Here is a 27,789-nt window from a genome sequence, read left to right as displayed (position 1 = left end):
CTGGGAGGTAAAAACAGACTAACAAAGAAGAGAATTGACAGCCTACAATTCTGTTATGGTGCTGCAATTAGAAGTAACCTCACAAGCTTGGACAGTATGAGGAAAGAAGTATGGGCCATTTGGTTTCATTACTTGTTGACAGACACTATAATTCAACATGGCCTCTGTTCTAATGAATGGTGCAAATTTTTGAAAAATAAGGAAAGTGGGGAAGCTTATACCAATACAAATAACTTTCCTTATGAGGTTTCAATGGCCATTAAACCAACTTTTAGAGCACTGGCTTCACCAGAACCGCTAGAAAAATGTCTGCATGGGAAAACACAGAACCCAAATGAAAGTTTCAATGCTCTTATTTGGAAAAGATGTCCAAAGACTGTGTTTGTTTCCAATTTGGTGGTGAAGATTTCTGCTTTGGAAGCTGCAGCAATGTTTAACGATGGGAATGTGGCAAGACTTCACATCCTCAGTAAGTTGGACTTCACATCTGGAGTCTTCACTGAGCAGATACTGCAGATCAACGATAAGCAAAGAATCGCGAAGGCAGAGACTTCAGTCCAGAACATACAAAAAATTGTTAGGCAAAGGAGCAGAGAAACTAAAAGAGCAGTAGAGGATGATGAGGAAGAAATGGAATATGGATATGGGCAGTTGTAGCTAAGGTATGATAGGATTTTTTTCTTCATCCAAACTTTAAAATGATTTTTCTGCAACTTAAGGTTTACTGCTTTCAGGAACACACATATCAGAAACTATTGGAAGGATTGCAATGAAATTTGGCACACCTATTCTTTTACTTGGAAGCAATATTTAAGTGGAACAAAATTTTAATCGAGATATTATACACAGTTTTGTGGTTGATAATATATTGAAAAGTTTGCTTGTAAAAAGAGTTTGAAACCAAAATATCACAGAAAATAATAGCAGTAATTTACCAAAAAGTTACTGCACTTAATTGTACACCTATTAGTGTAGATTATTTTACCATTAAAAAATGTGTTGTTGGTTTTTTTTTAAAGATCTTTAAACTTACACTGCATGATCATGTGTCCTACTCATAATGATGCATGTCTAGGCAATATTGTTGTTAACTTACACTATCACATGTGGCTTGCCTAGCCAGTGGAGTATTTGCAGAGCATCTTCTAATGTTTTTAACACTTAATCATAAGCAACCACTTTATTAAAATGAAATTAGTGCGGCAAGGATAAGAGGTCACAGAGAGTGGCACATTATGTTACTTATTGACAAGTTAAAGAATGTGAACTGACTCAGTGTATGATTGTCAAACAGGAAAAACTTGAGTTGACAACGATTCTGAAGATTTTAAAAAAAATCTAAATTCTTGTGGTTTTCCCATCCCCAATACCAAAAATTAGCTCCTCAAGTAAATGCAAAGATATAAAAATTAACTGGTACAAAAAAGAACAGAGAGAAATTAGAGAAAACATGCTCATACTGAATCAAATACATAAAAGTTAGGATAATCAATGGGCTGAACAGAGGGCTCTGGATTACAATGCTTACAATAGAAGTAAAAAGTATTACAAAGCTAAGCTTATACAAGCCAAACAGCAGCAAAAGATACATAGAAGGTGTTCCAAGTAAGTGTAAGGCAGCATGGGAAATTATCAGACAAAATAATTCTTCCAGCCATGTATGTCAAAATCTGGTTGGTCCAGGAGAATTGAATGGCTACTTTGTCACTTCAATCAGAGAACTCTGACAAGGGCACTGACACATCTGTAAGGAACCAGCTTGGTTCCCAGCTGTCTGAAGGGCCTTAGTTCATTGGGATAAAATCACACCTGATAATGTTTGTAAAACTGTTTCCAAATTATCTAATTCTGAAAGTATGGACTGCTATCGGATGTTTAAGCATGTTGTTGAACTAATAGTTCACTCATAAGTAAGCCACCAAGTTTTATTTTTAATGAATGTTTACAGTATGGAGTTTTTCTGGATTCATTCAAAATCTCAAAAGTTATCCCTGTATTCAAAAAGGGTGATAAACAACTCCGAGTCAATATTCAATTGAGCTGTTATTTTGAAAAGCATGATCTCCTTTGAAACAATGAGTATGGGTTTTTGCCAGGCAGATATAGCAGTGAATCTGTTCTGGAAATTGTTGATCAGGCTTTAACAGTTCTCAGAAATAATGTTATGATATGAGGAGAATATACCCATACGAGTGGGCCATATGATATACACTGAGATGCTAAAAGCCATTGGATACCTCATAATATAATGTTGGACCTTCTGTCGGCTGGCATAGTGCAGCAACTCGACCTTGAATGGACTCAGCAGATTGTTAGAACTCCCCTGCAGAAATATTGAGCCATGCTGCATCTCTACCTGCCCACAACTGTGAAAGTGTTGCTGGTGCAGGATGTTGTGCATTAACTGACCTCTCAATTATGTGTCTTAAATATTCAGTGGGATTCATGTCAGGACATCTGGGTGGCCAAATCATTCACCTGAACTGTCTTCCATGTTTTTCAAATCAATTGCAAACAACTGTGGCCCAGTGACAAGACAACATTGTTTATGAAAATGGCTGCAAATGATCTCCAAGCACCCAAACAATCATTTTCAGTTAATGGTTGGTTCAGTTGGACCAGAGGATCCAGTCCATTCTATGTAAACAAAGCCCACATAATTATGGAGCCACCACCAACATGCACAGTGCCTTGTTGACAACTTGGATCCATGGCTTCATGGGCTCTGTGCCACACTAACCCTACCATCAGCTCATATCAACTGAAATCTGGACTCATCTGACCAGGCCCTCATTTCCCAGTTGTCTAGGGTCCAGTCGATATGGTCATGAGCCCAGGAGAGGCACTACACATGCTGACATGCTGTTAGTGAAGACACTTGCATAGGTCATCTGCTGCCATAGGCCATTAACACCAAATTTCAAATTTCACTGCACTGTCCTAATGGACAAGTTTGTTCTATGTTCCACATTAAGTTCTGCAGTCTCTCTCACAGTGTTGCTTGTCTCTTCGCACTGACAGCTCTATCCAATGGCCATTGCTCTATGTCACTAAGTGATATCCGTTGGTCACTGCTTTGATTGTGGTGAGAGGTAATGCCTGAAATTTGGTATTCTCAGCACACTCTTGACACTGCAAATTGGAGAATACTGAATTCCATAATTATTTCTGAAACTGTACATAACATGCATCTAACTCAAACTACCACTCTTGTGTTCAAAGTCTTAATTCCCATTGTGTGGCCATAATCCTGTCAGGAACGTTTGCACATGAATCATCTGAGTACGAATTACAGCTCCACCAATCCACTGCCCTTCTATTGATACTACTGACATCTGTATATGTGCATATCGCTACTCAATTACTTTTGTTGCATATGTGTATTGTCACCATACACTCATATTACATGGTACTAAATTTCCAACTTATAGATGTATTGTTAACATTCATAATTAGATGTTCTGTCACTTCCAGTAAAGGGTTATTCAATTTCACACTTGTGAGATTCTTAATTGTATGTTATCTGAATTAAGTATTGAGATGCACTTTATTAAGCACGTATATATTTATGCACAATCATTCTTTGTGTCCTTCTTATTGATACTCATATCTCAGTTTGAAATGTGATATTCTTAAATGTGATTTGAGACTTTCTCGGCGTATTCCATTCGTGAAATCTTCTCGGGTGATCAGCCGAGTAAAGGCGTCGTCTTCTCGCAACGTTTCGAAGGGTTTCGTACCCATCATCTTCAAGCGAAGTGTCGAGATGCTGTGTTGCGCGGTCCTATAAAGGCTCCTGGACCAGTGACTGATTCCGGGCGCCGACCAATCAGTTAACTGCGGAAACGGCCGCCGCGCCAGTGGTGGAGGGTTCGCGGCGCGGACCGGGCGTCGAGTCCCTGCCGGTTCCTAATACATCTGTGGCCGCTACCGTCTTCGTGCCGGAGCGTTCTCTTCTACTTTTAGTTATTGCGGGATTCCAAGCTGTACTAAGTTGGAAACCAGTGTCTCGATTGATCAGTTTGCTGTTCAACCGAATTTCTACAGCCTCTTTGAAAACTGAATCCCAAAATCCTTTAGCGTCACACAGCTTCTTCGTACCCTCAAAGAGGAAGGTGTGTCCTTCGTTAAGGCTATGTTCCGCTACCGCCGATTTTTCTGTCTGACCAAGGCGTACATTTCTAATGTGTTCCGAGCGCCTCTGCGTGATGCAGCGCTGCGTTTGTCCGATGTATTTCGTACCACATTCACATTCAATACTGTATACGCCCAGAGTCTGCAGTCCTAGGTGGTCTTTGACTGAGCCAAGTATGTCCTTAATTTTACTTGGGCATGAAAAATTGTCTTGATGTTGTGTTTCTCCAGAATGCGGGCAATCTTGGCTGTTGGCGGTCCCGCATATGGTAGAAATGCCAGGCATCTGGTCTCATCTTCTTCTTCTGGTGTGTCTACCTTCCTGCTCTCGTGTAGGGCACGCGAGATTTGCGTCTCATTATAACCATTGCTGCGGAAGGTCTTCCTTAGGTGTTTTAACTCTGCAGGTAGGCTGTCATCATCACAGATAGACTTGGCCCTGTGCACAAGTGTGTTAAGCACTGAGTTGCGTTGTGCTGGGTGGTGGCAACTCTGTGCATGAAGGTATAAATCCGTATGTGTCTTCTTCCTATACACAGCGTGACCCAAGGTGCCATCAGGGTGCCTCTTGATTAGAATGTCAAGGAAGGGCAAGCTTCCATTTTCTTCCACCTCCATGGTGAATTGTATGTTGCTGTGTATGCTGTTGAGATGTCGCAGGAAGTCTTGCAGGTTCTCTCTGCCATGTGGCCACACGACAAAAGTGTCATCCACATATCTGTAGAAGGCTTTAGGTTTCAATGGGGCGGTGTCCAGGGCTATGTCTTCAAAGTGCTCCATGTAAAGATTAGCGATGCCTGGAGCTAAGGGGGACCCCATGGCTACACCATCCACTTGTTCATAAAATTTGCCTCCACACTTGAAGTAGGTGTTTGTTAACACATACTGGAACAGCTTTCTTGTGTCCTCACTAAAGCGTGTTTCGAGCAGCGCTAGGGAGTCTTCCAGCGGTACTCGTGTGAAGAGTGAGGTGACGTCAAAGCTGACAAGAAGATCTTCTTTATCCAGGCAAAAGCCTTGTAGTACCTTCACAAACTCCGCCGAGTTCTTGACATGGTGCTCACAGTGACCCACGATCGGTTTGAGCAGTTGTGCTAGGTACTTGGCTAAACCATATGTCGGTGAGTTGATGGTGCTCAATATGGGTCGCAATGGAACTCCGTCTTTGTGGATCTTAGGGAGCCCATATAGCCGTGGTGGTGCTGGTGCTCTGGGGTACAGCTTCCTGATGATGTCCTTTTCCAGTCCAGATTCATTGAGCAAGGCGATGGTCTTGCGAGTCACGGAAGCTGTCGTGTCCTTGCCCAGTTGCTTGTAGGCAGTATCTTGTAGCAGTGAGTTTATCTTCTGCCAATAATCTTCTTTCCTCAGTATCACCGTGGCATTGCCTTTGTCAGCAGCTAGAACGACAGTGTCCTCATCCTCACGTAGGGCCTTAAGAGCCTTCCATTCAGCAGACATTATGTTGTTCTTGGGCATTTTTGGCTTCTCCAGGACCCTGCACGTCTCTCTCCTAACTTCCTCAGCTGCCTCCGTAGGGAGGCCGCGCACGGCTTGCTCAATGCTGCTGATAATGTCTCGCTTAGGTAGTGTCCTGGGTACTGGAGCAAAATTAAGTCCTCTCGACAGCACTGATATTGTGGTCTCGTCCAGTTCTTTGACTGCCAGATTGATGACAGTCTTGGCATTGGTTGTGTGGTCGGCATGTTGCCGGGCTCCAGACAGTCTGGTGAACTTGCCACATTGTTTTTCCGTGGCTTTTCTCTTGTGGATCTCACTGCTTGCATATGTGTTTCCGTCGATCCACTCCCATGTGTGTGGTGGGAGATAGGATGCCAATCGAAGGTGTTGAGTAAGCAGCATCCTTGCATTCTTATCTAACTCCTGCCTGGTGACCCGTATGTGTTCGCGCACCAGGGCCGCACCGGCTCGTTGTAGTATGCGTCTGGATCTTGTCGTCCTCACAGGGTGTCGCAAGTTGGCTTACTCAACACCTTCGATTGGCATCCTATCTCCCACCACACACATGGGAGTGGATCGACGGAAACACATATGCAAGCAGTGAGATCCACAAGAGAAAAGCCACGGAAAAACAATGTGGCAAGCTCACCAGACTGTCTGGAGCCCGGCAACATGCCGACCACACAACCAATGCCAAGACTGTCATCAATCTGGCAGGCAAAGGACTGGATGAGACCACAATATCAGTGCTGTCGAGAGGACTTAATTTTGCTCCAGTACCCAGGACACTACCTAAGCGAGACATTATCAGCAGCATCGAGCAAGCCGTGCGCGGCCTCCCTACGGAGGCAGCTGAGGAAGTTAGGGGAGAGACGTGCAGGGTCCTGGAGAAGCCAAAAATGCCCAAGAACAACATAATGTCTGCTGAATGGAAGGCTCTTAAGGCCCTACGTGAGGATGAGGACACTGTCGTTCTAGCTGCTGACAAAGGCAATGCCACGGTGATACTGAGGAAAGAAGATTATTGGCAGAAGATAAACTCACTGCTACAAGATACTGCCTACAAGCAACTGGGCAAGGACACGACAGCTTCCGTGACTCGCAAGACCATCACCTTGCTCAATGAATCTGGACTGGAAAAGGACGTCATCAGGAAGCTGTACCCCAGAGCACCAGCACCACCACGGCTATATGGGCTCCCTAAGACCCACAAAGACGGAGTTCCATTGCGACCCATATTGAGCACCATCAACTCACCGACATATGGTTTAGCCAAGTACCTAGCACAACTGCTCAAACCGATCGTGGGTCACTGTGAGCACCATGTCAAGAACTCGGCGGAGTTTGTGAAGGTACTACAAGGCTTTCGCCTGGATAAAGAAGATCTTCTTGTCAGCTTTGACGTCACCTCACTCTTCACACGAGTACCGCTGGAAGACTCCCTAGCGCTGCTCGAAACACGCTTTAGTGAGGACACAATAAAGCTGTTCCGGCGTGTGTTAACAAACACCTACTTCAAGTGTGGAGGCAAATTTTATGAACAAGTGGATGGTGTAGCCATGGGGTCCCCCTTAGCTCCAGGCATCGCTAATCTTTACATGGAGCACTTTGAAGACATAGCCCTGGACACCGCCCCATTGAAACCTAAAGCCTTCTACAGATATGTGGATGACACTTTTGTCGTGTGGCCACATGGCAGAGAGAACCTGCAAGACTTCCTGCGACATCTCAACAGCATACACAGCAACATACAATTCACCATGGAGGTGGAAGAAAACGGAAGCTTGCCCTTCCTTGACATTCTAATCAAGAGGCACCCTGATGGCACCTTGGGTCACGCTGTGTATAGGAAGAAGACACATACGGATTTATACCTTCATGCACAGAGTTGCCACCACCCAGCACAACGCAACTCAGTGCTTAACACACTTGTGCACAGGGCCAAGTCTATCTGTGATGATGACAGCCTACCTGCAGAGTTACAACACCTAAGGAAGACCTTCCGCAGCAACGGTTATAATGAGACGCAAATCTCGCGCGCCCTACACAAGAGCAGGAAGGTAGACACACCAGAAGAAGAAGATGAGACCAGATGCCTGGCATTTCTACCATACGCGGGACCGCCAACAGCCAAGATTGCCCGCATTCTGGAGAAACACAACATCAAGACAATTTTTCATGCCCCAAGTAAAATTAAGGACATACTTGGCTCAGTCAAAGACCACCTAGGACTGCAGACTCTGGGCGTATACAGTATTGAATGTGAATGTGGTACGAAATACATCGGACAAACGCAGCGCTGCATCACGCAGAGGCGCTCGGAACACATTAGAAATGTACGCCTTGGTCAGACAGAAAAATCGGCGGTAGCGGAACATAGCCTTAACGAAGGACACACCTTCCTCTTTGAGGGTACGAAGAAGCTGTGTGACGCTAAAGGATTTTGGGATTCAGTTTTCAAAGAGGCTGTAGAAATTCGGTTGAACAGCAACCTGATCAATCGAGACACTGGTTTCCAACTTAGTACAGCTTGGAATCCCGCAATAACTAAAATTAGAAGAGAACGCTCCGGCACGAAGACGGTAGCGGCCACAGACGTATTAGGAACCGGCAGGGACTCGACGCCCGGTCCGCGCCGTGAACCCTCCACCACTGGCGCGGCGGCCGTTTCCGCAGGTACCTGATTGGTCGGCGCCCGGAATCAGTCACTCGTCCAGGAGCCTTTATAGGACCGCGCAACACAGCATCTCGACACTTCGCTTGAAGATGATGGGTACGAAACCCTTCGAAACGTTGTGAGAAGACGACGCCTTTACTCGGCTGATCACCCGAGAAGATTTCACGAATGTGATATTCTTAAAACATTAGAGGCCTCTGCTCACAAACATTTTGTTTTAAGTTGGTATCATAACATAGATGATGAGACAGTAAGGAATGTAACCTTACGTTCTGTTTTTTTATTTTTTTTTATTTTTTTTTTAATTTTTTTTTTTACCCTGATAACTGTTTGCACTACAAATCCACATATACTTCATCCAACAGATACCACACAATATTTTTTTTACACTAAGCACGAATTAGGCATTTAATGTATCATCTATAGTGATGGTATTTTAATGAAAACCCTACGATACTTTTTCACTTTGTTTTCGCATCTCAAACCATTTCAGTTATGCCTGTATTAGCAATGCTGAGTGATGCAGAAGTAGCTACCACTCATTGTTATACAGGGTGTAACAAAAAGGTACGGCCAAACTTTCAGGAAACATTCCTCTCACACAGAAAAAGAAAATATGTTATGTGGACATGTGTCTGCAAATGCTTACTTTCCATGTTAGAGCTCATTTTATTACTTCTCTTCAAATCACATTAATCATGGAATGGAAACACACAGCAACAGAACGTACCAGCATGACTTCAAACACTTTGTTACAGGAAATGTTCAAAATGTCCTCCGTTAGTGAGGATAATTGCATCCACCCTCCATCACATGGAATCCCTGATGCAGCCCTGGAGAATGGCGTATTGTATCACAGCCGTCCACAATACGAGCACGAAGAGTCTCTACATTTGGTACCGGGGTTGCGTAGACAAGAGCTTTCAAATGCCCCCATAAATGAAAGTCAAGAGGGTTGAGGTCAGGAGAGCGTGGAGGCCATGGAATTGGTCCACCTTTACCAATCCATCAGTCACTGAATCTGTTGTTGAGAAGCGTATGAACACTTCGACTGAAATGTGCAGGAGCTCCATCGTGCATGAACCACATGTTGTGTCGTACTTGTAAAGGCACATGTTCTAGCAGCACAGGTAGAGTATCCCATATGAAATCATGATAACGTGCTCCATTGAGCGTAGGTGGAAGAACATGGGGCCCAATCAAGGCATCACCAACAATGCCTGCCTGAACGTTCACAGAAAATCTGTGTTGATGACGTGATTGCACAATTGCGTGCAGATTCTCGTCAGCCCACACATGTTGATCATGAAAATTTACAATTTGATCATGTTAGAATGAAGCCTCATCCGTAAAGAGAACATTTGCACTGAAATGAGGATTGACACATTGTTGGATGAACCATTCGCAGAAGTGTACCATTGGAGGCCAATCAGCTGCTGATAGTGCCTGCACACGCTGTACATGGTATGGAACCAACTGGTTCTCCCGTAGTGACGTGGTCAACGTTACCTTGTACAGCAGCAACTTCTCTGATGCTGACATTAAGGTTATCGTCAACTGCACGAAGAATTGCCTTGTCCATTGCAGGTGTCCTCGTCGTTCTAGATCTTCTTCAGTCCTGACTCATAGCCTGTATTGTTCTGTGCTCCCTAAGACACCGATCAATTGCTTCGAACGTCTTCCTGTCGGGACACCTTTGTTCTGGAAATCTGTCTCGATACAAACATACCGCACCACGGCTATTGCCCCATACTAATCCATACATCAAATGGGCATCTGCCAACTCCGCATTTGTAAACATTGCACGGACTGCAAAACCACGTTCATAATGAACACTAACCTGTTGATGCTACATACTGATGTGCTTGATGCTAGTACTGTAGAGCAATGAGTCGCATGTCAACACAAACACCGAAGTCAACATTACCTTCCTTCAATTGGGCCAACTAGCGGTGAATTGAGGAAGTACAGTACATACTGACAAAACTAAAATGAGCTCTAACATGGAAATTAAGCGTTTCCGGACACATGTCCGCATAACATCTTTTCTTTATTTGTGTGTGAGGAATGTTTCCTGAAAGTTTGGCCGTACCTTTTTGTAACAGCCTGTATATCTACATAGTCTACACTTAGTGTCTGGCAGAGGTTTCATCTAACCATCTTCAGACTATTTCTGTACCGTTTGACACTCTTAACATCATGCAGGAAAAATGAATACTTAAATTTTCTATGTAAGCTATAGTTTCATACTTATTACAGTGATCATTTCCTCCTATGTAGGCTGGCATCAAAAAAATTTTTTTTCATATTTGGAGGAGAAAGTTGGTGATTGAAATTTCATGAAAAGATCTAGCTGCAACAAGAAACACCTTAATTTGAATGGTTGTCACCCAAATTCACCTATCATATCCATGACACACACTCCCCTATTTCCCAATAATACAAAATGAGCTGTCTTCCTCTGTACTTTTTCACTGACTTGCATCAGTCCTATCTGAAGTGGATCCCACACGGTGCAGCCATACGCAAGAAGAGGATGGATAGGCAAGCCTAACATAGGCAGTCTTTTTAGTAGAGCTGTTGCATCTTCTAAGTGTTCTGGCAATAAAACACCACCTTTGGTTCACTTTCCATGCAAAATTATCTATGTTACTGTTTTAGTTCAAGTTGTCCATAACTGCAATCCCTAATTATCTAGTTCAATTCACAGCATTTAGATTTGTGTGATTTATTATGTAGCCAAAATTTAACAACTCTGTTCAGTACTATTTGGATGACCTCACACCTTTCCTTATACAGAGTTAACAGCCACTTCTTGAATCATATAAATATCTTTTCTAAATTGTTTTTATCTGCTTATGACTTTACTGGGCAGCAAATGACAGCATCAGCTGCCAACAATCTGAGGGCTGCTCAAAATTTGCAGTAGTGCTATTTTTATATTAATAGACTGAATACACATTGATTTTACAAGATCTGTACATTCATATGCTAGGTTCACTTTCAGTACATGGCTATTCAAATGTCATTCTCCTCAGATGTTTAACTCAGTTTTAGGCTACATAGATCACTATTAAGCTACTACTGACTGTATTTTATATAGATGAAGTAAGACTGATAATATGATGCTTTGTAAGTTGTTTACTTAAGGTTATTGGTTGTCAAGATGGTGATGTTCATTCTACTTCAACATTTTGTAATTTACTATACTACCACTTTATAATTTACTATAACAATAGGTCATACGTAAGGTATTTTCTGTCTTCATTCTCCTCTTTACTTTGTTACTGATTCAATGATATTAACATACCCCACGTTGAGTAGTATCTGTGATTTAAAATTACAGACCACTCTTTGGTTATGCATTATACTCTCTTCATAACAGACTAACAGTTGACATTTGTTACAGAAAAGGAAAACAAGAAGGAAAACAACTCTTTGCAGCCCCCCCCCCCCCCCCCCCAATTCCCCTCCGATTTAATGGTAAAATGGCCCAATAGATAGCCCATCAAAAACTGAAAACTGATCAAACATAAAAACAGGAAGAAGGTGGACTGAATGGTGAAAAAAGAAGCAAAATCAAAACAGTGAATGGTCCAAGCTCAAGATCTGCAACATGAAGTGAAATTCTATAGCTGCAGTGTTGCAGTTGTGATTTCACTGCGTTGGCCCATGGTGTGGAAGATTTGTGTTCAAATCTCCTTGTATCCCCTTTTATTTCACAAATTCATGTATTTTCCATCCAGTCACTGATGTGTGTGTTCTCCTCCCATAATCTTGGCAATTGCCATACTATACATTAGTTATAGACTACGAGTCATGTGACAAGAATATATTACCGTCGCAAGTAATTGTGATGAATAGTGACAGCAGGCGAGATGCAGCATGGACCTCTCACAGAAAAGAAAACAAATAAATGGGTGTGAACTATGTTACAACAAAGGAATTTAAGATTCAAAACTTCCAAATTGGAATGCAAGACTCATAATGTGGTACTTGTGTGTAACAAATAGGAGGTACATACATCTGGAAGTCCCTTCCTTACACCTTACTGTTGCAAACGGATGTTACACCATGACACAGACACAAATTTGAATACAGCGAAGAACAGACTTGTCAATGACCGGATGGACAGTTCATAATTTTGTGGGGTAGGGGGGTGGGGAAGTGGGTGGGGGCATGAGATAATTTGAACACAGATCTCCTCCTTTGCAGTCCAAAACCATGGCTATGGAACAATGGCACGGTGGCTATACATATTCACCAGATGTTGCAGATCTTGAGCTTGGGCCATTCACTGGTTCAATTCTTCTTCTTTTTTACAGTTCAGTAGACCGCCGTTTTCACGCTTGATCTGTATTCAGTGTTTGATGGGCTATCCACAGGGCCATCTTACCACTAAATCTAAGAGGGGTGCAATGGGGAGTTTCCCTTGTGAGAATCAAATGTTACATGATTACTATAAAATGTTTTTGCCACAGAATAATGGACACTATATTATTGTCAACTGGAGAGATTGTCTTATGCCACGATGGCTGATAGGGATTACGAGTTGTCCGACTTTGATTTCACATTTTAAGTTCTCAATACATTATGAATGGTGAGTGCTATATGCATTATTTTTTTGTAATGACTTATTGTATCATCTTATGATTTTTCATTGTATGTAGACACCTGAAGATGGTCTGTTAATGACAAACTGATTGCATAATAAATTAATACAGATGACTGGAATCACATTTTTTTACTAATGTAATAGTATGTTGAGACATGAGAGCTAACACAGAAGTTAAGGGTTAAATTAGCAGAATCTTCCTAAGTATTTTGAGCACTTCTGCTATGCCACAAATGGTAAACACTTACTAGGGTATAAAAAAGTTCAGTGTCAGTCTTAGACCGTGTACTTCTAGATACTGGCTGGGAAATAGTGAAGTATTTGTAAGAGATCTTTGTCTTTCTAATCATTACCATCAGATAATAAAGGTGAAGACAAGGTTGATAGAACTCACTCAACTATGGATCTGATCAGTACGTAAAATACACAATTTTTCTAGGCCATCGGCAAATAAAACTTGGGAAGAAGTTTATACAGGAAACAAAGTAGAGGCCAAATTCTCTAAATTCTGCAGATCACTTAAACTGATTTTTGAGGAGACATTTCCAAAAAGTAGGTATTTCAACAGCAGCAGCTAAGGAGTTGGATAATTGTGGGTATAAGAAAGTCCTCCAATACACTTAAATTTCTCAATATTTTACTGTAACACTACAACAAACCATGGTTCCCAGATTACTATCATAGACATAAAACATATACAGGAGGATATTGCTAAGTGAAAAAAAAAATCAATCAATGACCAAACAGTATATAATGCAGAAAATGAAAGCCAAGTAGTATTGGGTTTCATAAATCCTGCAACTGGAAATGTGAGAATTCAGACAAGTGTAACAACTTACACTTCAAAGATGGGGTTAAAATAATAAAAACTCATTAGGTATTGGCAAATTTTGTAAATTACTGTTCCTCTGGTAGTGCATAGAAGCTGCAATAAAATTTTCCTAAAATACATGTAGCACCCACAATGGCTTACGCAGCAAGCACAATGAAGTTTCCCCAGAACAGCACTTTAAGTCACAAAGCCAATGTAGAAAAAAGGTCAACAGGCAGAGATAAGGTTCCAGTCTCTGTTCCAAAGGTGTGCATATGCAGAATGAAAGCCTAATTAACAAAGTAATAAATGAGTCCTTCAACCGAGATATTTTTCCAGAGTACTTAAAGCACACACAAGTCGTGCCCTTACTAAAGAAAGGTACTGTAGCAAGTAGTTCAAATCACTTATGAAGGCCAATGTAATGAATTATATGACTAAAGACATCATTTTTAATAAAGCATAGTTTTGTTTCCAAAGTGGTATTCAAATATCTTCACAACGATGATTACAATACAGGTATACTTTTCGACTTTTCCAAGGCTTTTGAGAGTGTTGACCATAGGATATTACTTAACAAGCTAGAAGCAGTAGATGTAAGAGAAATAGCAAATAAGTGGTTACAGTTTTACCTGAAAATTTGGGTGCAGAAAGTAGGGAGAGTTCACACACATGCTGACGATAAATTGTTAGTACAAAAAGTAAAAAACAGCAAGAATTACATTAATGCAGTTATTCCTTAGGGCAGTGTATTGGGTCCAGTTCTGTTCTTAATATAAGGGATGTCCCTCGAGGAAGGGTCAATATTCAGGGATATGACAGGAATGATCATTTTAAGTAAAAATGTCTAGTAAACATTGGCTGTAAAACGCATACCTTAGGAGCTATGAACACTTTTTCCATCTTCACTATTGTGAAAAAACATTTTTCTACTGAAGAAGTGCTCATAGCTATTAAGGTATACATTTTAGAGTTCATGTTTACCTGACATTTTTGCTTCTGAAGACCATTACTGTTGTATTCCTGAATATTGACCATTCCTCTTAGTACATCATTTATATCAGTGACTTTCCAGACAATGTAAGATATGGAGGAAAAAGTCTTCTCTGCTGATGACAGCAACACCATAGTCACTGAGGAAACACCAGGACTCCTATTAGAGGAAGCAAATAAAGGGTGTTTACAATTGGGCAGTACGTATTAAATCATCACTGATCATAAATAAAAACAGTATGCACTTCAGCATGAAGAGCGAATCCAATTCTGTCACATCAAACATAGGTAATAAATCTATACAGTCTGAAACAAACACAATGTTTTAGGGATGAATATTAATTGCCAAGCGACATGAAATGAATTCGCAAAAATGTACCAAACAGAATGTCTATCATCAGTTTGTAACAACCAGTGTCTTCTTGTGACATATTATTCCAATGTGTGCTCAATTAATAGCTGCGGGATTCATTTCTGTATATCAAATGTACAGAACAGGGATAAAATTTTTAAACTGCAGAAAATAACCATAAATGAATGATTAAAAATAGTAGTAGAGTTCATTGAAAAAACTGTTTAAAAATGGGTATCCTTACTGCACAAAGTGAGTGCATCTACCAATCAATTGCGCATATCAGGAAAAATAGTAAGTATTTCACTAATGCTTCTAGTATACATGACAATGAAACAAGAACCAGTTTGGAGTCACATCTATGAAGGAAAAATAAAACAACTGAAAAATAGCATTTTCTATCAGGGAATAAAGTTGTATAATAAATTGCTCAAGGAGATGGAAAAGATGACTGAAACACATTTGTTAAAAAAGGTAGCTAAAACATTCATCTTAAGTAAAACATACTACACAGTTAAAGATTACTTACAGGAGTACAGAATGTTTCTTCAATACATGATCACACCTAATGTTTTCACATGAAAATGATATGCCAAGATCTATAGTGCATGATAGTAATGTCTTGTTATTCTCACAGACTCAGCATCTAAATCATAGGGGCAAAGGGGAGGGGGGGGGGGGGGCAGACTCAGTTTTTTAAATGGACTAAGGAAGGAGGACATGAAGCTGTGCAGCTGTTAAGACACTGACCTCATATTTGAAAGGACACACTTTGTCCGGCCATTTTGATTTAGGTTTTCCATGGTTTTCTGAAATTATTTCAGGCAAATACCAGGATTGTCCCTTCATCGAGCCCACAGGAGATCACCTGTCCTATCCTCATAAAAGTATACTTATATATTCTGTATGTATCTATGTATGAATATTTTGAGCTATATTTTACACTGTATTATGTTGAGAAATTTTGTATCTTTTAATGTAATTCCCAGATGAACGAATAAATAAATAAATAAATAAATAGTCTCCCATGAATAAGACAAGAATGTCCGAGTGTTATGATCATTTTGAAGACAACTGTGTTGATGATTAAGATTGTTAGTGTCTTTGATGCCATAAAACATTATCAACCAATGAAATCGTGGAAAAATGAAAGTAATAATGATGAAAAACAGCTGAATCACAGTCATAGATGTCACTGGTGGTATTGGCATACCAATTTGTGCTTGCCATGATCTTTCACACTTTTTGGTATTAAATGTGTGAGAGCAAAATTTATTCCAGAATTTTGGGATTTTGAACAAAAAAAGCAGTGAATGCAAATTGCTTTGACATCATTAAATGAAATCAACAACAATTCAGGACAAATGAAATGTGATTTAACAGGTGATGAAAAAGAGGTGATGAAGGGGGGATAAAAACAAAAACAGATTAATCATCCACGCGGTAAAATTTTGAATCACCAGAGGGGGGAGGGGCAGGGGAGCTTTGAAAAGTGTGATCATATGTGAAGGGGAGTTATGCTCCTTGCGTTCTTTGATTTTAAATATATAATGTCACATTAGTTCTTGCCATAAGGGTTGAGAATTAGTAAGACTTACTATTTACATATTAAAAAGATAGATAGATATATTTGTGGCAAAATAGACCTGGATTTTTCAAAATGTCACACACCTGCTCACACTATGCTTGGTCATGAATTGTTGGTCAAAAACTATACTGTAATGATGCCAGACATGGTCCATGCAACTTTCTCCTGTTCCCAAAAATAAATCATACAGTTATCATTTTAGAGCTTAGAAAAGATTAAAAACCCATCACAGAGAGAGCTACAAGCTATCATCAAGTTAAAGAAGAGTTTTGAGGATTGGATATCTGCTGGCATAAGTGTGTAATATCTAATGCCTGACTGCAGAGGGAAGATAACACACTTTTGGAGAAACACTATAATTTAGAGGGCTGGAATTTGGAGATGACTGCACCATGATCTTACTGTCCCTCCACCCCCACCCCCAGCCCGCCCCCAACATATGTTTTAGTAAAGTATCAGGCTTGTGGAGAATGTACATATATTGCATGGTTATATTCACTTACAGATGAATCTCCATCACCCGCAACACGTCGCCAGTTTTCCTGGAGGGATAACCGACGGGCCAATTCCATGTCTCTAAGGAACTGTTCCTCTTCTGTCAAGGTTAACCTCTCTCTATTTCTCTCATCCTGAAAGAAAATTCAATGTATTGCACAAACATTATTCCTTAACAGAAGTAAGTATTCAATATAAATCTGTATGTCCTCGGCATACAGCAGCACAAATACATGTGCACTACTTTAAATCTTAGAGAGAGAGAGAGAGAGAGAGAGAGAGAGAGAGAGAGAGAGAGAGAGTATTTTAAATCATATATATATATATATATATATATATATATATATATATATTGTGATACTAGGTGACATGAACTACATGTATAGAAACTAACTTAAAACAGCAGCTAGTATCTGACGAGAGAGACTGTGTACAGCAGGCGATGAAAAAGCAATAATTACAGTCATACCACACAAGCACGACCTTAATGAATCACCTTGTGTGAACAAAGGAATTCCAAAAGCCAACAGAATCTACAGAAAATCTATCAGTCCACTCCACTGATGATCCAGACAGAAACCACTTAGCCACATATAGCACAAATTTGCATAGAAGGGACAAATCACTACTCAGATAGAGGTTTAAAGTGTGTCTGAATAGAGTTTATTATAGAAATAATAGCTATGACAACTGCACTTCCAACAAGAAAGGAGACTTCCACAGCATTATGCACAAGTAAGGCCAACATAGTTTTGGAAAACCATTGACTACGAACTTATCAAGAAGCTGCAGCAGCACTAGAATATGAAGTAACAACTACGAAAGAAAGCAGCTGCTGCAGCAGTGCGTAACTCTGAAGTAATGACTACAAAGGTAGACGAAACTGTAACAGCACACACACACTAACACCAACACCAACACCAACAGAGAAAGACACAGGAGCTACACCAACAAAAGAAGAAATGGTAGTAACATCAGGCGAAACTGAAATCACAGTATCTGAAATGTTAGTGTAACAGACAGGCAAAAAAATGTGCCTCCACCTCATCTGAATGACTCTTTAATCTTTGGCATGAAGAAGAGATGACCACCACAATAAGTGGAGCCATATGTTTAACAGTCTTTCACAAAAATATTAAATCACTAAAAAATTAAGTTCTGCAACTGAAAGTAGAATTGCAAACATTGGACAGTTTAATGTTATGTATTACTGAACACCAGTGCAAACAAAGTGAAACTGGACATACAGCTCTAACCTCACAGGAGCAGGCCTGTTCCTGCAGTAAAACATGCACAAAAGGTGGAGGTTGGAACATCAAAGTCGAGACAGAATTCCATTTAAAGGTAGAAATGACCTCATTGTATCAAGTGAAGTTGAAAATTTTGAACGATCAACTGTAGAGGTAACAGAACATAATATGACAGAAAAATTAATGGTATTTTGTATGTACTGATCTGCTAATGGGGTGATACACAGCTTTCTCAAAACTCAGAGACTAGGCACAGTATCTAGCCCAGAAACAAAAAGAAATATCTGTTGTGACTTAATATCAATACAATGAAGTCAAATAATGTCTGTGATACCTTCCTGTATATACTGTGCAGTTTGGGCATACCTCCACTTGTAAACTGCCTGGCCAAACTAAATAAACAATCTTCTTCAATAATGGACCATACAGTAACAGATATTAATAGAACAAAAGCAATAAAGTTGTTCAAATCTAACATTATCTCTGTCATTCATTACAAACAAATATTTACATTAAAAAGCCAGTGAAATTTAATGATTGTAAAGGGTCTTCTCAAAATCAAATCTCTATAAATCTGCAGCCTAGTTACAACATAAAAAGTGAGAGGGAGTGTATGGAGGGAAACATGCAAATAAAATTTCTAATAAATTCATGGCACTATTTTAATTACAATTTGAAGATTATAAAAAAACTGTATACCCTGGAACTTCAAAAAGAAATTAAGGATGACAAGGTATCAAAAATCTCCTTGAGCTATTAGGTAACTGGCATCAATCAAGGGAAAAAAATGATCCAACTTTTTTGCAGTTTTGTGAAAAATACAGAAAAATGTACAGAAAGGTACTGCTAGCTGCAAAGAAGCTGACAAACAACAAAATATTACTGAAGGCAGAAAACTAAAACAAAGCACCTCGGAACACTATCAACTGGGAGATGACAAATCTTAGGGAGAAAACAACTGGATTCACAAGAACCAGCAAGCAAACTTAATTGTGCTCCTGCCAACAGCTGAGTAAGAAGTGGCATGCAGAGCACCAATTAAAAAAAAGGAACTGCCAGGTCTAGATGAAATCCCAGCTTATGTCTTTAAAGAACTCATAAATACCATAAAAGAGTTGCTAACATAATTATCTAATCATGCTATTCCGGCTACTTCCCCAAATGCCTAAGGAAGCTGAAATATTACCTATGCTCAAAATGTTGGAGGAAAATTCAAAAGACTAGAGACCAATTTCAATATTGTCTCATTTCTAAAATAGTAGAAACAATAATGAAAAATAGTCTAATCAGTTACTTAAATAACTACAACCTCCTTTAGAATGAACAAGTTGGTTTCAGCCCCAGAAGAGGTATAGTCTACTATAGCAAAGTTTATGCAAGTTGTGCCTGAAGAACTGCAGGAACAGCTTCTACTGCGACACATGCACAATGTGTGTATTGTTCACTGTGCAAACTGATACCTGGAACATAAGGTCATACTTACACTGCAGCCTAGCTGCTCACACGTTACTGGCATAGCCCGAAACTTCAGCTGTGACTGGTTGCTTCGAGGTATTCTTCCCTTCACACCAATGAAAGTAATGTATTCTACTAACTACCAGTAACATTCCAGCAGTAAATCTGCAGTATAAATGTAGACATATACATTAACAGTGATTTAACACTGGCGTGGCTACACCTGCGCATATGGCTTATCAGGGGAACAATTGGTTTCTGGACCTCTGTTTATTAGGATTATTTCCTAGTTTCATTGTCCTCTACCCACCCTTTTTTTGTACCTATAATAGCCAAACAACCTGTATTCCAGAACCAAAGATTTCATTATAATGGATGATTTCATTATCAATTTTTTGACAAAGGCTGACAATAGGGGGGATCATTAGTAGCTGGTGAGAATGCTTAACCTAATTTCAGTGATTAACTTTCCCACTAAAGTAGCAAGTACTTGCATGAGCTGAATTGGCAATATATTCATTGATAGAGGCAACAACAACTGAATGACTAACAAGGGAACATTCCCTGGTTTAACAAAACGATCTTTATGAACCCTGATAGGTACGTAAAGGGGTCTAAATAATGCAGTACACATTTTTTTGTTTTTCCCCAATTTCACTTTTAAGGGTAAAAAAACACCCAAAAGTTAATTTGGCATATTAGGTTAAGAGGAAATATTTTCAAAACAATGATATATAAAAAATGTGTTTTTGTAAAAAAATTGAAATGTAAGCAAAATTCTTGAAAATTGTGTAAACAACTTTCGTAATAATCTGACGTTTTGCAAAATACCTCACCATCATTAATTTTGAAAAATTAAAACATTTTCATAACAGATTAAAGAGGTTTCACATGCCACATACATCCTAGTGTAATAAAACTGGTTTCTGAAATACCAATTTTGGAAAATAAGCTGTAGGCCTATACAGGTGTACTGTCCGAGTATTTCCAGCATACTAATTATACTATTTAAGCATTCATTGTTATTCTAATTATTTATTTTAATTTTTTTCTGTTTTAAAATGTTATTTTAAATTTTATGTTCATGTTTTATGTTTCTAGTTTACCACTTCAAATGCATGTATTTTGTTAGATGAAAATAATATGAAATTCATTATTATAATACAGCATTACAATAACTATAATCTGTAAAGAAAGGCTTAAAACATAACTTTTTCATGCACACGGAATGAATGAAATTTCCTCACATAATACTCACCACAGACAACACAAAATAAAACAAAATTCAGCAGGATTTGAAATTGGGGTGGGTGATCCTGTAAGTACCCTGATATTTCTATAAGTTGGACTATCTTATCAAAGGCAATTTATTATATACACTAGTGACTGCAGCTTGATTATATTGATTCCTTAGTGGTGATTGACCTCAATCATTCAGCAGAACTAGATCTGAAAATGTTTTTGCAATGTTCTTCCTGCAGCAAGAGCCTTGTATACTCCATGAATGTACATGTGCCATCAAATCTTTTGGGATCACCAGATGAAGAAATGCCTTGTCCCCAGGCACAATGCTCAAAACTGTCTTTTACAGTGACCACACCTCTTTCGACAATGTTACAGCAAACTAAGGGAGGGACTGGACTGAGAATTCACCCCCCCCCCCCCCCCCCAGAACTCGAACTCGGGATCTTCTGCTTACATGGCAGATGCTCTATCCATGTGAGCCACTGAGGGCACAGAGGATAGTGCAATTGCAGAAACTATATCACGCACGTGTCCCGTGAGACCCACAGTGTCACCTTATATGTCCACACACTACTTTCGTAGTGTCCCTACCCAACACACTCATTACTTGTGGAAGACATTCTTACCAAGTCCCATAGTAGTTACAGTAATGTGTGTGCATCTGCACAGAAGAAGAAGGTCATGGCCGGTGTTGCCAGAACTATATACTTATTTGGATATGGTGTCTATTCTTTCGGACATATCTGAAAGAACAGACACCATATCCATAAAAGTATATAGTTCTGGCAATACTGGCCACGACCTCCTCCTCCTGTGCAGATGCACATATATTACCTGAACTCTTATGGGACTTGGTAAGAATGTCTGCATGACTAATGAGTGTGTTGGGTAGGGACACTACGGTGGTGGTGGTTGTTGGGATGCTTAAGGGGGACTAAACAGCTAAGGTCATCAGTCCCCCATTCCAAAAACAGGCGAGACGTAAATTTGCAGAGCAGATAAAACCCCAAGGGGAAGGAGACTCTCCCCCCCCCCCCCCCCCCCCCAGGCACCGAAAGAACACAAATGCGGCAACAAACACTACAGACAAGAAGAGTACAGACGAACACCAGACAGAAAGAAACAGAAGAAAAGAAGATGGCCAGAGACTGGTTGACTGACCACGAGAACAAAAAAAAAAAGGGAGTCAACCATCCGACTACACACTAAAATCTGCAACCAAATATGAGAGACTCGAGGACAAGAGACACAGAAAGGGAAAGGTGCAGGACCTCCTTAAATGGAACCATAAAAAGGACATGGAGGCATCGTCGCATAAAACCAAAGGCAAAGTGCCCGGGAGATTAAAAGACTGCCGGAGGGTGCGCAGTGGGGGACACTCCAACAAAATGTGGGTGACTGTCAGCCGGGACCCACACCGACACAGGGGGGGATCCTCCTGACGCAAAAGATGGCCGTGCGTCAGGTAGGTATGGCCGATTCGGAGCCGACACAGGACGACAGAGTCCCTGCGAGAAGCCCGCAGGGAGGACCGCCACACATCGGTCGTCTCCTTAACAGCCCGCAGTTTATTTGGGGAAGTCAGGCCACGCCACTCATCAGTCCGCATCCCAAGCACCTTACGGTGCAACACCAACTGCTTATCACGATCTCCATAGCTGGGGCACCAATCGCCCCTTTGGCCAGCCTGTCGACACGTTCGTTCCCCAGGATGCCAACGTGACCTGGCGTCCAAACAAAGACCACCGAACAACCAGAGCGGGTAATGGTGGAAACAGACTCCTGAATAGAGGATACCAGAGGAGAAGAGGTATAGCAGCGGTCGATGGCCTGGAGGCTGCTCAGGGAGTCACTGCAGATGACGATGGACGTACCTGAGCAGGAATGCAGATGCTCAAGAGCGCACAATATGGCCACCAGCTCTGCAGTAAAAATACTGCAGCCAGCCGGCAAGGAGCGCTGTTCAACATGGGCAACGTGAGCAAAAGCGCAGGCAGTGTGACCAGCAACCAGGGAACCATCAGTGTAGACAGTCTCACAGCCCGAAAATGAGGCGAGGAGCGCAAGAAAACAGTGACAGAGGGCCACAGGTGGAACCGAGTCCTTGGGTCCCTGTGCCAAGTCCAGACGGACGGACGGACGGGGCAAACACCAGGGAAGTGTAGGTGCACGGAACCGGAAGGGAGGCAGAAGAGGGAATGACCCCAGTTCCGACAGCGGGGACTGGACGCGGACAGCTATGGAAAGCCCATACCGAGGTCGCCGTTCGGGCAGATGGAGGACCATGGCAGGGAAAAGCAGGCAATGATTGGGATGGCCCGGCGAGCAATGCACGTGGACAGCATAGTCGGCGAGCAGTGGGGGAATCCCGGCCTCCACCAGTAGACTATCCATGGGGCTCGTACGGAAAGCGCCAGTTGCAAGCCGAACCCCACAATGGTGTATGGGGTCCAACAACGTCAACACTGAGGGTGATGCAGACCCATAGGCCAGGCTCCCATAATCAAGCCTGGACTGCACAAGGGCTCTGTACAATCGCAACAGCGTGCAGCGATCTGCACCCCAAGATGTGTGGCTCAGGCAGCGGAGGGCGTTGAGGTGCCGCCAGCACTTTTGCTTCGGCTGAGTAATATGAGGAACCCATGTGAGCCGGGCATCAAAGACGAGTCCTAAGAAGTGGCTAGTGTCCACCACTTCAAGGAGGTGGCCGTCGAGGTAAAGTTCAGGATGAGGGTGGATCATCCAACGCCTGCAGAAGTGCATAACTCGAGTCTTGGCTGCAGAGAAGTGAAAACCATGAGTCAGAGCCCATGATGCTGCCTTGCGAATGGCTACTTGCAGCCTGCGTTCGGCGACTTCCATAGTCGTTGAGCTAAATGAGATGCAGAAGTCGTCGGCATACAAAGAAGGAGACACCAATGACCCCATGGTCGGGGAGAGATCGATGGCCGAGAACGAGCCATGGGCCACACTGAAATGCATGGGAGCACTGGTGTTCAAGAGGCTAAGGTCGAGTTGAGCCAACACATGCTCCACGGCACGACCGCGGTCATCAGAGACAGTCCCACCCCATAGAGGGTTGTGGGCATTGAAATCGCCCAGAAGCAGCAATGGTGGCAGGAGTTGAGCCAGCAGCGCAGCTAAGACATGTCGGGGGAGCTCCCCATCCGGAGGAATGTAAACAGAACAAACAGTAATAGCCGGTGAGAGCTCAACCCTGACAGCGACTGCCCCTACAGGCATCAGAAGGGGTACTGGCAAGCTACAGACAGAGTGGTGAACAAAGAGGCAAACTCCACCTGACGCTCGTTGGCAGGCAGCGCGGTTCTTATAGTATCCCCGATAACCACGAAGGGCAGGGGTCCACATTGCTGGAAACCAAGTTTCCTGAAGAGCAATGCAGAGAACAGGGGAAACACTCAGAAGCATCCGGAGCTCTGGCAGGTGGCGGAAATAACCGCCGCAATTCCACTGGAGAATGGAAGCAGTAAGGGACTGGGAGGGCGTGAAGGCGACTAAGAGGCAGACGGCACCTCAGAGTCAACTGCCGCCACTGGGGCAGAGTCAGCTGTGTCCATAGGAAAGGGCTCCGAGGGTTCTGTGAGGGCGAGATCTGTGGCAGAGGCGAGGATCTCCACCTCATCCCCAGAGCCAGGCGGTACTGAAACTGCCGGAACGTCCTTATTCTTGGACAGGTTCCGTTCCTTCTTCTCGTGTCTGTCCTTAGGGTTAGAGAGCTGGGAGAGCTTCTCTGAAGGAGCGTCGGAGGCTGACTACGACGCAGAAGCCCTATGACCAGCAGGTGGCGGAACCTTCAGCCACTGGCTGACATCCGGCTGGATAGGAGAAGAAAGGGAGGAAGGGAGAGCCCCGAGGGACCCCTTCCGCGAGAGAGGAACCAGCAGAGGCAACGCCGGTGGAGAAGGAGGGGGAGGGATCGAGCCCCCCAGTTTTTGAGCAGATGTACTCCCGAAGTAAGCGTGGGGGGAGCGACAGAAGAGGGTTTGCCCCCAACTGCTAAGGGGGCAACAGAGGAAGGCTTGCCCCCAGACACTAGGGGGGCAGACAGAGATGCATGGCCCCGAGGGCTCACTGAAGGTGGCACAGATGAGGTGACAACTGCCGCTCACGAGGGCGACGATAACGTAGCTGCAGCATAAGATGTTCGAAGGGAAACAGGATACAACCTTTCAAATTTCAGTTTTGCCTCTCGATAAGTAAGCCAGTCCAGGGTCTTAAATTCCATTATTTTCCGCTCCTTATGAAGAACGGGGCAATCCGGTGAGCATGGAGAGTGGTGCTTCCCACAGTTGACACACATGGAGAATCAGGATGAGACGGGCGTCCGCAATCTCGACATGTGGCGTTGGATTGGCAACGGGAGGACATATGCCAAAACTTCCAGCACCGGAAGCACCACATCGTGGGAGGGACGTATGGCTTGACGTCACAACGGTAAACCATTACCTTGACCTTCTCAGGCAATACAGCACCCTCGAAGGCCAAGATAAAGGCACCGGTGGCCACCCTGTTAGTCTTGGGTCAGATGGATAGAGCATCTGCCATGTAAGCAGGAGATCCCAGGTTCGAGTCCAAGTCGGGGCACACATTCTCACCTGTCCCCATTGATATATATCAATGCCTGTCAGCAGCCGAAGGTATTAACATATAATTTTAATTTCATTCTAGATGGCTGCAGGTCATCACTGGAGTCTGTTCTTTTGGACATGTCTGAAAGAACAGATACCACAACCATGTAAGTATAACAAGATTGTTGTTATCTGTTGAATAAAAATGTTGAAATATTCCAAATCCATGAGCACCATTTTACTTAGGATCTGTAGAAGGAACATTAGCGTACACCTTTTTTCAAAAAATTGTATTATGTATTCTGGTTTTATGCCCTGTTCTACATCTTTGATCTCTTCACTATGTATCTATGCAACAAATTATATATGTATAATCTACTCATAGCACATCTCATGTACCTAAGTTCATGACTGACATTCCAACAACACAGATAGGGACACCAGATTGTGTTTAAAGTAAAGACACTGGTTGTCAAAATTTTATTAGTGAACTGTAAGTTTCCAAATTTACTGCATCCAGAAAAGATCTCATGCTCAAATTATTCTTAGAACTGAGAGATGGCTAAAGCCTGAAGTGCAAAGCTCTGAGACATTCAGCAAGTCATGGAATGTATATCGGAAAGGCAGATTAGAGGGCATAGGAGGGCGAGTTCTCATTGCATTTGATAAAAATATTGTCTCTACTGAGGTTGAAATTGAGTGTGACAGGAAGTTACCTCATCACATGTAACAGGTCTAGGTGAAACCAAGTTAACTGTCGCATGTTTGTACTGGCCACCCAATATGGCTGTGACAGTCTTAGGGTCATTCAAAAAAGTCAATAGTCAGTAGCATGTAAATACCCAGCTCATGCAGTACTAGTTAGAGGTGACTTTAACCTAATAAGCCTTGACTCTGATGTCTATGCATTCATTGCAGACGGTGCATACTGATAGTCTTGTGAAGTACTTCTGAACATTTTTTCCAATAACATCTCCTGAGCAGCTAGTTCAGCAGCCCAAATGCAATGGAAATATCTCAGGTCTTGTAGCTACAAACAGGCTGGACCTTTTCAATAGCATCAGTATAGATACAGCAATTAGAGATCATGATTTAATCATAACAACTATCTTTATGAAAGTTAATAAATCAGTCAAGAAGGCTAGGAGAGAGTTTTTGTTAGAAACAGCAGTAGTTGGTGTCTCACTTTGAAGATGAACTGACATCATTTAGTTCAAGTAAGATGGATGTAGAGGAATTGTGGGCAGTTTAAGCAGATTGTAAATTGCGCTCTAGCCAAGTATGTGCCTAGGATTAAGGATGGAAAAGACCCACCATGGTTTAACAACAAAATTTGGAAAATGGTGAGGAAGGAAGGGATGTTGCACACTTGGTTCAAAAGAGAAAGCACAAATGACAACAGTCAAAGGTTGAGAGAGATTCATGCACCTGTGAGCAGATCTACGCATGAAGCGTAGAACTACTGTCACCATACCTTAGCGAACGATCTAACCAAGAACTCAAGAAAATTCTGGTCCTAGATAAAATTGCTAAGTGGGTCTAAGGCTTCCATCCAGTCACTGACCAGTCTGGTGCATTAGTCAAAGATAGTAAAACAAAAGCTGAAGTTTTAAATCTTTCACACAGGAGAATCATACAAACATACTGTTGTTTGACCATTGCATCAAGTTCCATACGGACAACACAGCAATAATAGTCCTTGGTTTAGACATACAACTGAAAGAGTTACAAACAAAAGTCACCAGGCAGAGAGGGAATCCCAATTTAGTTTTACAAAGAGTGCTCTAAGGCATTGGCCCCTTACCTAGCACCGAGTGAGGTGGCGCAGTGGACTCACATTCAGGAGGACAACGGTTCAATCCCACATCTGGCCATCCTGATTTAGGTTTTCTGTGATTTCCCTAAATCGCTCCAGGCAAATGCTGGGATGGTTCCTCTGAAAGGGCACGGCCGACTTCCTTCCCCATCCTTCCCTGATCCGACGAGACCGATGACCTCGCAGTTTGGCCTCTTCCCACAAACAACCCAACCCCAACCCCTTACCTAAACCCCTTACCCAGCTTGCATTTATCATTAATCTCTCACCCAGGAAGCAGTCCCAAGAGACTGTAAAAAGTGCAAGTG

At 42.1% G+C, this 27,789-nt stretch overlaps 1 protein-coding gene across 1 annotated transcript in view; it reads right to left on the bottom strand.

The window, feature by feature from the left end:
• LOC126471035 (putative uncharacterized protein DDB_G0290521) overlaps positions 1–27,789 on the bottom strand; it is a 181,647-nt gene that overhangs the window by 26,530 nt on the left and 127,328 nt on the right. Inside the window, exon 8 of the mRNA XM_050099101.1 lies at positions 17,135–17,260. Coding sequence (XP_049955058.1) covers positions 17,135–17,260 — 126 coding nt within the window. The remainder of the gene's footprint in view (positions 1–17,134; positions 17,261–27,789) is intronic.

Source organism: Schistocerca serialis, chromosome 3 (genome assembly GCF_023864345.2).
Source record: "Schistocerca serialis cubense isolate TAMUIC-IGC-003099 chromosome 3, iqSchSeri2.2, whole genome shotgun sequence".
Taxonomy (NCBI): domain Eukaryota; kingdom Metazoa; phylum Arthropoda; class Insecta; order Orthoptera; family Acrididae; genus Schistocerca; species Schistocerca serialis.
Note: the sequence above shows the minus strand (reverse complement) of the source record. Positions and strands in the feature narration are given on the sequence as shown.